The 12,929-nt window shown below is 45.7% G+C and overlaps 1 protein-coding gene across 6 annotated transcripts in view; it reads left to right on the top strand.

Moving 5' to 3' along the window:
* ppig (peptidylprolyl isomerase G (cyclophilin G)) overlaps window positions 1–12,929 on the top strand; it is a 117,771-nt gene that overhangs the window by 33,894 nt on the left and 70,948 nt on the right. For all 6 annotated transcript variants that reach the window (XM_072475878.1, XM_072475874.1, XM_072475876.1 and 3 more), the window contains 2 exons: window positions 1,329–1,410; window positions 2,119–2,193. In XM_072475878.1, coding sequence (XP_072331979.1) covers window positions 1,350–1,410; window positions 2,119–2,193 — 136 coding nt within the window. In that variant the 5' untranslated portion in view covers window positions 1,329–1,349. The remainder of the gene's footprint in view (window positions 1–1,328; window positions 1,411–2,118; window positions 2,194–12,929) is intronic.

Below are 12,929 nucleotides of genomic sequence, written 5' to 3'. Positions count from 1 at the left end.
TAGGTGGGAGGGTAAATTGTGACGAGGATGCAGGGACCCTACAGCATGATCTGGACAGATTGGGCGAGTGGGCAAATCAATGGCAAATGCAGTATAATTTGGATAAGTGTGAGGTTATTCATTTTGGAAGCAAAAACAGGAAGGCAGATTACTACCTGAATGGTTGTAAATTGGGAGAGAGGAGTGTGCAGCGGGACCTTGGTGTCTTCACTGAAGGTAAGCATGTAGGTGCAGCAGGCGGTTAAGAATGCAAATGGTATGTTGGCCTTCATTACGAGATGTGTTTCTGCAATTGTATAGGGCCTTGGTGAGGCCACATTTGGGTGTATTGAGTGCAGTTTTGGTCTCCTTCTCTGAGGAAGGATGTTCTTGCTCGCGAGGGAGTGCAGCAAAGGTTTACCAGAGTGATTCCAGGGATGGTGGGACTGTCTTATGAGGAGAGATTGACTAGGTTGGGATTGTTCTCGCTGGAGTTAAGAAGAATGAGGGGGGATCTCATAGAGACTTATAAAATTCTAAAAGGGCTAGAAAGGGTAGATGCAGGGAAGATGTTACCAATGATGGGTGTGTCCAGAACCTGGGCTCACAGTTTGAGAATTCAGGGTAAACCATTTCGGACAGAGATAAGGAGAAATTTCTTCACGCAGAGTGGTGAGTCTGTGGAATTCATTACCACAGGAAGTAGTTGATGCTACAACTTTGAATATGTTCAAGAGGCAGCTGGATACAGCACTTGGGGAGAATGGGATTCAAAGGCTACGGGGACAAAGCAGGATTAGGCTATTGAGTTAGATGATCAGCCATGATCGTGATGAATGACGGAGCAGGCTCGAAGGGCCAAAAGGCCTCCTCCTGCTCCTATCTTCTATGTATCTATGTATGTGCAGGTTAGGTGAGTTGGTCATGCTAAATTGCCCCTTAATGCCGAGGGATGTGCAGGTTAGGTTATGGGATTACAGGGATAGGGTGGGGTGGACACTCGTAAATGGGCAGAATCCTCATTCGAAGGGTCGGTGTAGACTCAGTTGGCTTAGTTGACCAGATGGCCAATGTGGATCAGATTAGTGCCTGCACTGGGTTCAATACCCATTCCGGGTGGAGTGGATTTGGGATTTGGGATTCGCCTCCTTGCCCTACCCAGGGTGGAAGTTCTGACATTGTGGGTTGGACCTGCCTTCGGGCAGAGAACTCGAGGAGAAGATTATCTCCTCATTAAGTGAGATGTAGGGATGAAGGTTAAAAAAAATGACCTTGTTGATAAATTTGTTATGTGAACGAATCCTTTCTACTGGACATTTTAATAATTATGATATCTGTTTCTTCTGCAGTAACTACAGCTTGTGAAAAGCATGGGGGTGAAAACACAGCGTCCTAGATGTTTTTTTGACATAACTGTCAATAATCTGCTTGGTAAGGGAAATATATTACAGTAATAATGTTACTTGTGTGAACACACAAGACCTTTGATGTACTGAAATTACCATGGGTCCAGGTTAAACTTTTTGAGTTTATTTTGCTGTATTGTAATCAAGCACGTTACTGACATTCTTTAAGAATCTACTGTTAGATTTGAACTTTGTTGCTAGTTCAGGTTGTGTGGCTGAAAGGAATGAATACATTTACTAGAAATATAATGAAATTTTAAGAACGTTATAAATATTGATTTTAAAATTGTTATGTGCAGGATGGAGAAACCGTCCTCCTGGAAATACTGGGCTTGAAGTGAATTCCAATATCTTTTCCCTAAAACATAACAATAGAAATGTTCAGTGCTTCCATCTTGGCTTGGACAAATGGTCTGTTTTGTGACAGCATCAAGAAATTTCAGGTTATGTGTAGCACAAGTCAGATGCAGAGGACTGCTCCTTTTTCTTTGTTCTCAGCAAGTTACATTAACTCCAGCTCCAGAAGACCTCTTACTGCCTCATTGTTAATTTTCCACTTCTGACACATGGCCGTTCTTGAATAAAGTTGTTACTTTATGACTTGGTGTAGTTTTGCGTATTGCTGATAAAATTAGTAACTAAATGAATGTAATATGACGTTGGAGAGTAACAATATAATTTTTGTTTTATCCTTTTCAGATCTTAAGATATAATACTTGATTTCTTTTCACAGTGGGCAGAGTTGTCTTTGAATTGTTTTCAGATGTGTGTCCAAAGACTTGTGAGAACTTTCGCTGCCTCTGTACAGGTTAGTTATAGGATAGTATTGATAGTACTTTGATGCAGAACCAAGAAAGACCTTTGGTTTTGTTAGATATTGTTTCTGTGTTTTTCAAAATATTTTTTGTGATTGGTTTTGAGTATATTAAAATGTCCCGAAATGCCATTGAAAGACATGTTCTTGCTTTTGAAGAGCTACAGTTTAAAATTGTTACATTTTATTGTCATTCTAATTCTTTTGAAGGTTGACAAACAAGGGGCTGATTTCTCCATTTGGGAGATGTGTTTCCTCCGGGACTGAATAGCGTGCGATTCTCGATTCCGTTGAGGGCGCTATTCATTCAGGACAAGCAAATGGGCCAGCACTCTGCCGGCGTGAACTGAAAGCATTTCCCAGCAGGCATTGCTGGGCCGGAATTAGTGCTAAACAGCCTGACAGCTGCAGCTGTTTCTAATCGCCCCACTCACCACATACTCATTGCAGCCACAAAGATAGCTCAAAGGAGACCTGCATTTAAATCCACATACTGCAGCAATGGCGGTCTGTGCCAACCCACCCCGATCCCAAGAACCCTGAGTCCATGGACTTGGCACAAAGTCGTTCCCCACTACTACCCCCTGCCCAGGCTCACCCCACCCACCTCCCCCAGTATTCCCAACAATTATTTAGGCTTTTACAGAGTTTTTTGAGCATCCCACTCCCCCTCAGCAGCCATGGCGTCCAGTCCCCACTTGTAAATATTTGCACCCGTGCGACTTCCACCTATAGCGACCACATCTGTAGCAAATGTTGGTTGCTCGAAGAACTTTGGCTCAGAGTTAGTGAGCTGACGTCTGAGCTTTAGACATTGCGACACATCAGGGAGGGGGAGAGTTACCTGTATGTAGTATTTCAGGAGGCAGTCACACTCCTTAGATAACTGCCTTAAATTCTGTCAACATAATCTTTATTAGAGTCACAAGTAGACTTGCATTAACATTGCAATGAAGTTGCTGTGAAAATCCCCTCGTCGCCAGGCGCCTGTTTGGGTACACTGAAGGAGAATTCAGAATGCCCAATTCACCTAACAAGCACGTCTTTCGGGACTTTGTGGGAGGAAACTGGAGCACCCGGAGGAAACCCACGCAGACACGGAGAGAACGTGCAGACTCCGCACAGACAGTGACCCAAGCTGGAAACTGCATCCGGGTCCCTGGAGTTGTGAAGCAACAATGCTAACTAATGTGTTATCATGCCGCCCTGGTCAGAGACAGGTGGATAAAAAGCAAGAGGGTAGCCAGGGAAAGGGTAGGCCCACTGAAGGATAGGCAAGAGAATCTATGTGTGGAGCCAGAGGAAATGGGCGAGGTACTAAATGAATACTTTGCATCAGTATTCACCAAAGAGAAGAAATTGGTAGATGTTGAGTCTGGAGAAGGGTGTGTAGATAGCCTGGGTCACATTGAGATCCAAAAAGACGAGGTGTTGGGTGTCTTAAAAAATATTAAGGTAGATAAGTCCCCAGGGCCTGATGGGATCTACCCCAGAATACTGAAGGAGGCTGGAGAGGAAATTGCTGAGGCCTTGACAGAAATCTTTGGATCCTCACTGTCTTCAGGTGATGTCCCGGAGGACTGGAGAATAGCCAATGTTGTTCCTCTGTTTAAGAAGGGTAGCAAGGATAATCCAGGGAACTACAGGCCGGTGAGCCTTACTTCAGTGGTAGGGAAATTACTGGAGAGAATTCTTCGAGACAGGATCTACTCCCATTTGGAAGCAAATGGACGTATTAGTGAGAGGCCAGCATGGTTTTGTGAAGGGGAGGTCGTGTCTCACTAACTTGATAAGAGTTTTTCGAGGAGGTCACTAAGATGATTGATGCAGGTAGGGCAGTGGATGTTGTCTATATGGACTTCAATAAGGCCTTTGACAAGGTCCCTCATGGTAGACTAGTACAAAAGGTGAAGTCACACGGGATCAGGGGTGAGCTGACAAGGTGGATACAGAACTGGCTAGGTCATAGAAGGCAGAGAGTAGCAATGGAAGGATGCTTTTCTAATTGGAGGGCTGTGACCAGTGGTGTTCCACAGGGATCAGTGCTGGGACCTTTGCTGTTTGTAGTATATATAAATGATTTGGAGGAAAATGTAACTGGCCTGATTAGTAAGTTTGCAGACGACACAAAGGTTGGTGGAATTGCGGATAGCGATGAGGACTGTCAGAGGGTACAGCAGGATTTAGATTGTTTGGAGACTTGGGCGGAGAGATGGCAGATGGAGTTTAATCCGGACAAATGTGAGGTTATGCATTTTGGTAGGTCTAATGCAGGTAGGGAATATACAGTGAATGGTAGAGCCCTCAAGAGTATTGAAAGTCAAAGAGACCTCGGAGTATAGGTCCACAGGTCACTGAAAGGGGCAACACAGGTGGAGAAGGTAGTCAAGAAGGCATACGGCATGCTTGCCTTCATTGGCCGGGGCATTGAGTATAAGAATTGGCAAGTTATGTTGCAGCTGTATAGAACCTTAGTTAGGCCACACTTGGGAGTATAGTGTTCAATTCTGGTCGCCACACTACCAGAAGGATGTGGAGGCTTTAGAGAGGGTGCAGAAGAGATTTACCAGAATGTTGCCTGGTATGGAGGGCATTAGCTATGAGGAGCGGTTGAAAAAACTCAGTTTGTTCTCACTGGGACGAAGGAGGTTGAGGGGCGACCTGATAGAGGTCTACAAAATTATGAGGGGCATAGACAGAGTGGATAGTCAGAGGCTTTTCCCCAGGGTAGAGGGGTCAATTACTAGGGGGCATAGGTTTAAGGTGAGAGGGGCAAGGTTTAGAGTAGATGTACGAGGCAAGATTTTTAACAGAGGGTAATGGGTGCCTGGAACTCGCTACCGGAGGAGGTGGTGGTGGAAGCAGGGACGATAGTGACATTTAAGGGGCATCTTGACAAATACATGAATAGGATGGGAATAGAAGGATACGGACCCAGGAAGTGTAGAAGATTGTAGTTTAGTCGGGCAGCATGGTCGGCACGGGCTTGGAGGTCCGAAGGGCCTGTTCCTGTGCTGTACATTTCTTTGTTCTTTGTTCTTGTTCTTTGATATGACTGCAAGTGTGGCAGGTAGAGGAATCCAAGGGATAGCACTGCAGGAGCCTCAGCCTTGGCCCTGTCCAACAGGTACGAGATTCTTGCTCCTTGTGTGGATGAGAGAGGGGACTGTAGATTTAGATGTATTGTCAAGTATATCAAGGTACAGTGAAAAGTACCTCTGCGTACAGTACAGTCAGATCGTGCCATACATGAAAAACATAGAACATCCAATAGATACACAATGTGAATACATAGTCATAGACATCGGGTGAAAAATACGGAGTGTAGTGCTACACAGTAGAGAAGATGCGTGGCGAGATCAGTTCAGTCCATAAGAAGGTCATTGCAGGGAGGATGAGCGCACTGACCACGGCACCCTGTTGTAGTTGGGGATAGTATAATCAGGGGAATAGACCGTGTTCTCTGTAGCCAGGATCAAGAGTCTCGAAGGCTGTTTTGCCTGCCTGGTGCCAGGGTCTGGGGCATCTGCTCTGGGCTGGAGAGGAACTGGGAGGGGGAGGATCCAGTGGACATGGTTCATGTAGGCACCAATGACATCGGTAGAATGAGGAAGGAGGTTCTGTGTAGGCAGTTTGAGGAGTTGGGCACTAAACATAACATCCCACGGTTATAATTTCTGGATTATTACCTGAGCCACATGCAAAGGATACGTAAAATTAGAGGGATGAATACATGGCTCAAAGACTGTGTGGGAGAAGTGGTATCTGTTCGTAGGCGGAGAAACTACAACATCTTTGCAGCCTTCAACATGTCATCAATGAAGATGAACATCTTGCCAAGGCCATCCCCACACCCCCACTACTTGCCTTCAAACAACCGCGCAACCTCAAACAAATCATTGTTTGCAGCAAACTACCCAGCCTTCAGAACAGCGACCACGACACCACACAATCCTGCCATGGCAATCTCTGCAAGACGTGCCAGATCATCGACATGGATACCACCATTACACGTGAGAACACCACCCACCAGGTACGCGGTACATACTCGTGCGACTCGGCCAACGTTGTCTACCTCATACGCTGCAGGAAAGGATGTCCTGAAGCATGGTGCATTGGCGAGACCATGCAGACGCTGCGCCAACGAATGAACGGACATCGTGCGACAATCACCAGGCAGGAATGTTCCCTTCCAGTCGGGGAACACTTCAGCAGTCAAGGGCATTCAGCCTCTGATCTCCGGGTAAGCGTTCTCCAAGGCGGCCTTCAGGACCCGCGACAACGCAGAATCGCCGAGCAGAAACTTATAGCCAAGTTCCGCACACATAAGTGTGGCCTCAACCGGGACCTGGGATTCACGTCGCATTACATTCATCCCCCACCATCTGGCCTGGGCTTGCAAAATCCTACCAACTGTCCTGGCTTGAGACAATTCACACCTCTTTAACCTGGGGTTACCCCTATCTCTGGATCTGTAAACACATTATTAACTGCAAATGCTCGCATTCAAAGCATTGTCTTGTATCTTTGAATTTGTCTATATATATGTTTCTGGAACATACCTCTTCATTCACCTGAGGAAGGAGCCGTGCTCGAAAAGCTAGTGATTCGAAACAAACCTGTTGGACTTTAACCTGGTGTTGTAAGACTTCTTACTGTACTCCCCCCAGTCCAACACCGGCATCTCCACATCAAAGCTAACAGACAGAGAAAGTGGGAAATATTTATACTGTGGAGTGAGAATGAAAGATGAGTCATAGCCACGGAAACCCAGAGCTAATGGCCACAGAAACCAAGGGGAAAGAGTGCTAATGGCAGTCGCCAGAGAGAACAAAAGATGTGAAAGGCCAAACAGTAGAGAAACTAACATCAGAGGGTGAAGTGTGATAGATGTAGATGTGGGGGGGAGGGGCAGGGGAAAGCAAAGAGGAGAAAGGGTAAGGAAAGATTGATAAGGTGGGGGGGGGGGGGGGGGGTTAATATATATTAATAAAGCCAAGAAAGAGAGAAATGGGAAAAGACAGTTAAAATGAAATGGGATGAAAACAAATGGGTCAAGGTGGGGTAGAGCTAATCATCTGAAGTTGTTGAATTCGATGTTGAGGCTGGAAGGCTGTAGCGTGCCTAACCGGAAGATGATATATTGTTCCTCCAGTTTGCGTTAAGCTTTGCTGGAACATTGCAGCAGGCCAAGGACAGACAAGTGGGCATGGGAGTCTTTTGTTAGAATGGCAAGCAACGGGAAGGTCAGGGACCTGAATGCGCACAGGTCAGTAGATGAGCAGTGGCGGATATTCTAACATCTGGTCCATAATGCTCATCAGGAATTTATCCTAAAGCTTTGTGAGGTTCTAACAGCTGGTCTAATGCTCATCAGGAATTTATCCCAAAACTTTGTTTGGCCTCTTGTTCCGCACTGTAACCAATCACTGTTTGTCAATGTACCATTTGTCAATGTATTCTGTTGATTATTCTTTTTGTCTACTATGTACGTACTGTGTACATTCCCTCGGCCGTAGAAAAATACTGTTGCTAACTTTTGCCTCAGTTTAATTGCTCTGTTTTATCACCTTTGCTCTTGAGTCGCCAGGTATCTTTATGATACCGCCACGTGATTCAAGTCCGAGTAATGATCAATAATCCAATATACCGCTTAGTAAGATTTAAATCAAAGCACATTTATTATACACAGTAATCACTACTCATGTACAAATTCTACGTCTAAGCTACTTCTACAACTAACAGGCCAATATTTAACTTGGAACTGGCCCACCAGATCAGGGAAACGAATGGCCTTTCGTTCGGGCTCTGAGCCTGCGGGATTCGAAGTTGGTACAGATTGGTAGCTAGGAGCGCCTATCTCGTAGCGAGCGTTGAAGTAAGACTTATTGGATATCAGCGGCGGCTGGTCCGGTCACTGTCAAGGGTTGGTTCGTGTTGCTGAGTGACCCGGTCAAGAAGAACGATTTGAACTTGGGCTTGATTCTTATAGTCCCCAGGGGCTTCCCGCCTTTTGGGGTGGACCCTGTACCTGGTTCCAAGTGATTGGACTTTGTCCCAATCGCTTGGTTCGATTTTCTCCAATGCTGGCGCGGTTCCCTGATCGATGGGCAGTCCTGAGGTGGTCGGTCACCTTCCTTTGTGTAGGCTTCTGCTGACGCCAAAGAGTCTGGTTTGGCTTTGTGTCTAAATGTTGCTCATTGTTCCCGGGGATTGCTCATTAATGTGCAGATGGCTGGTGTTTTGTTATGCTGATGGTTGCCGGTATCGACCTTGTCTGGCCTTTCCAGAGGTAAATACACACTCAACCTGCAGCTGCTCATTTGTGTCCTGTTGGCTGACTTTCCCATCAGCTTTTGCCATTCGGCATTTTAAATCGGGAGTTAGCCATTTTAACTGGCTACAATACTTTTCACTGTACTTCGGTACATGTGACAATAAATAAAATCAAACATCAAAAAGGGGGATTCCACAAAAAAGATGCAAAATTCATGGTTAACAAAGGAGGTCAAGGATAATGTTAAATTGAAAAGCAGGATATACAAAGTGGCAAAGGATAGTTGTGGACGCGAGGACTGGGAAATTTTTAGGATCTCAGCAAAAACTAAAAAGCTCATAAGGGAGAAAATGAATTTTGAGAGAGAACTTGCATGCAGTATAAAAACAAGCAGAAAGAGTTTGTATGGATATATAAATAGGAAGCTGGCAGCTAAGGTAAATGAGGGACCTCAACTGAACGAAGCTGGTGAAATAATAACAGCAAACAAAGAAATGGCAGATATGCTAAATAAATATTTAGCATCAGTCTTCACTGTGGAAGACATTGCAGATAACCCTAAGATATCAGAAGAGTCGATTTCAAATAACATGGTTGAATTTACAAAAATCCCAATCACAAGGGATAGAGTATTAAAGAAACTCAAGGGCTAAAGACAGACATGTCGCCAGGACCGGATGAACTACTGAACGCTAGGGTTTCAATTGAAGTGGCTGCAGAGATGGTGAATCCATTGATTGAAATTTTTTGTAACTCGCTAAATTCCGTGTGGGTACCAGCAGATTGGAAAACTAACAATGTGACTCTTGTTCAAAAAGGAAGAAAGGCAGAAGGCAGGGGATTATAGGTCAGTCAGTTTAACATCTATTATTGGCAAAATGCGGGAGTCGATAATCAAAGAGGAAATAGCTAATCATTTAGGAAAGCTGAATATAATCAAACGTAGTCAACATAGTGTATTGAAAGGTAAATCATGTTTGACAAGTTTGTTCAAATTCTTTGAGGGTGTAACAGGGAGAGTAGATAGAGGGGAACCTGTGGATTAGTGTATTTAGATGTCCAAAAGACATTTGACATGGTACTGTAAAAGAAGCTGATACATAAAGTAAAAGCCTGTGGAATTGGAGGAAGTAGGTTATTATAGATTTAAAAACTGGCTGTTAGATAGAAAATGAGAGAGTTGGAATAAATGGGTCCTTTTCAGATTGGAGGGTTGTAACTAGTGGAGCACTGCAATTGTTCACAATTTACATTATTGACCTGCAGGAAGGGACGTAATAAGTTTCGAAATTTGCCGATGATACGAAAATAGGTGAAAGGGCATGTTGTGATGAGGATATTGTGATTCTGCAACGGGATATAGATAGATTGGGTGACTGGTTGCAAGCCTGGCAAATGGAGATTAATGTAGGGAAGTGTGAGGTTATACACTTCAGTAGGAAGAATCAAAAGGCAGATTATTATTTAAATGGAGAGACTGCAGCTGAGTGAAGTTCAGAGGGATCTAGGTGTTCTCGTGCATGAATCACAAAAAGCTAGTAGGCAGGTCCAACAGGTAGTTAATAAAGCAAACAGCATTTTGGCCTTTACTGCAAAGAGGTTGAAGTTTGAAAATAGGCATGGTTTGTTGCAATTGTACAGGGTATTGGTGAGGCCTCACCTGGAATACTAGGCAGTTTTAATCCCCTTGCCTGAAAAGAGTTATAGAACATTGGAGGCAGTCCAAAGGAGACCCACCAGGTTAATTCCTGGGATGAGAGGGTTGTCCTATCATAGAATTTACAGTGTAGAAGGAGGCCATTCAGCCCATCGAGTCTGCACCAGCTCTTGGAAAGAGCACCCTACCGAAGCCCACACCTCCACCCTATCCCTGTAACCCAGCAACCCCATCTAACCCAAGGGCAATTTAGCATGGCCAATCCACCTAACCTGCACATCTTTGGACTGTGGGAGGAAACCGGAGCACCCGGAGGAAACCCACGCAGACACTGGGAGAACGTGCAGACTCCGCACAGACAGTGACCCAAGTGGGAATCTAACCTGGGACCCTGAGCTGTGAAGCCATAGTGCTAACCACTATGCTACCGTGCTGCCCCGTGCTGTCAAGGGAGACTAAATAGTCTGGGTCTGTATTCCTTGGAGTTTGGAAGAGTGAAGGGTCACCTTATCCAACATATAAGAACTTGAGGGGGCTTGACAGGGTAGATGGTGAGATGTTTTCACCCTTGGGAGAGTCTTGAACAAGGGGACTGAACTACAAGAAAAAGAGCCAGTCATTTATGACCGAGGTGCGTAGAAATTTCTTCTCGCGGAGGTTGGTGGAGGCTGGATCATTAGAAGTATTTAAAGTAGAGGTGGATAAATATTTGATAAGATTTAGGAACTAGAGGGCTATGGGAAAATGGCAGGGCAGGCTTGAAGGGCCTGATGGCCTACTCCTGCTTCTATTTCATGTGTTCTAAGAGGGATGGTGCATTGCAGAAGAATGGAGCATCAAGTGTCCAAGCTGTTTGTGATATTTATTTATTTTCAAAAATATGTTTATTCAAAGTTTTTGAATAATTTTTACAAAACACTCCAAAAAGGAAAGAAAATATACAAAATAAAAATAAAAAGGGTAATACGCCAACAAACAAAGCAACTTAATCCTCTAACACTTAAACAATTTAACAAATTAAGAACAAAATGGGGCAAATGCCCCTTACATAGAGAAAAACAAGACACCCCCCCCCCCCCCACTGGGTTGCTGCTGCTGCTGACCTCCACCTAACGTTCTGCGAGAAAGTCAAGGAACGGTTGCCACTGCCTGGAGAACCCCTGCACAGACCCTCGCAAGGCAAACTTCATCTTCTCCAACCTGAGAAACCCCGCCATGACATTGATCCAAGCCTCCACGATTGGGGACTTCGCGTCCCTCCACGTTAATAAGAGCCTTCTCCGGGCTACCAAAGAGGCAAAGGCCAGAACTCCGGCCCCTTTCGGCTCCTGCACTTCCGGCTCGTCTGACACCCCAAATATTGCTATCCTCCAGCTCGGTTTTACCCGAGTATCCAAGACTCTCCAAAATCCTGCAAGCGCCGGACACGTCCGGAACATATGGACATGGTTTGCTGGGCTCCCCGAACACCTCACACACCTGTCCTCTACCCCAAAAAACTTACACATCCTCGCCCCTGTCATATGCGCCCTGTGCACCACTTTAAACTAGATCAGGCTGAGCCTGGCGCAAGACGAGGAGGAATTAACCCTGCCCAGGGCGTCAGCCCACAGGCCTTCATCCAGCTCCTCACCCAGCTCTTCCTCCCACTTGCCCTTCAACTCCTCCACCAAGGCTTCCTCCGCCTCCTGCAGCTCCTGGTATATCGCCGAGACCTTATCCTCTCCAACCCACACGCCCGAAATCACACTGTCCTGTATCTTCCGGGCAGGCAGCAGCGGGAATTCCCCTACCTGCCTCCTCACAAACACCCTAACCTGCATATACCTGAAGGCATTTCCCAGGGGTAACAGCAATTTCTCCTCCAGCGCCCTCAGACTGGCAAAAGACCTATCCATGAATAAGTCCCCCATCCTTTTAATTCCCGCCCGATGCCAACTTAGGAATCCGCCATCCATCCTGCCTGGTGCAAACCTATGGTTGTTCTGTATCGGGGACCAGATTGAGGCCCCCACCTCCCCCCTGTGCCGTCTCCACTGCCCCCAGATCCTCAATGTCGCCGCCACCACTGGGCTCGTGGTGTACCGCATCATAAGAACTAGGAAGAGGAGTAGGCCATCTGGCCCCTCGAGCCTGCTCCGCCATTTAATGAGATCATGGCTGATCTTTGTGGACTCAGCTCCACTCTCCGGCCCGTACACCATATCCCGAATCCCTTTATTCTTTAGAAAGGCATCTATCTTTTTCTTAAAAACGTTTAAAGAAGGAGCCTCAACTGCTTCACTGGGCAAGGAATTCCAGAGATTCACAACCCTTTCTCTGAAGAAGTTCCTCCTACACTCCGTCCTAAATCTACCTCCCTTATTTTGAGGCTATGCCCCCTAGTTCTGCTTTCCCCAACCAGTGGAAACAACCTGCCCGCATCTATCCTATCTATTCCCTTCATAATTTTATATGTCTCAATAAGATCCCCCCCGCATCCTTTTAAACTCCAATGAGTACAGTCCCAGTCTACTCAACCTCTCGTCATAATCTAATCCCCTCAACTTTGGGATCAACCTAGTGAATCTCCTCTGCACTCCCTCCAGTGCCAATATGTCCTTTCTCAGGTAAGGAGACCAAAACTGAACACAATACTCTAGATGCGGCCTCACCAACACCCTATACAATTGCAGCATAACCTCACTAGTCTTGAACTCCATCCCTCTAGCAATGAAAGACAAAACTCGATTAGCCTTAATCACCTGTTGCACCTGCACACCAACTTTTTGCGACTCGTGCACCAGCACACCCAGG

The sequence above is a fragment of the Scyliorhinus torazame genome, chromosome 2 (assembly GCF_047496885.1).
Source record: "Scyliorhinus torazame isolate Kashiwa2021f chromosome 2, sScyTor2.1, whole genome shotgun sequence".
NCBI classification, from domain to species: domain Eukaryota; kingdom Metazoa; phylum Chordata; class Chondrichthyes; order Carcharhiniformes; family Scyliorhinidae; genus Scyliorhinus; species Scyliorhinus torazame.
The sequence above is the reverse complement of the archived record's forward strand: the minus strand, read 5'-3'. Positions and strand labels throughout refer to the sequence as shown.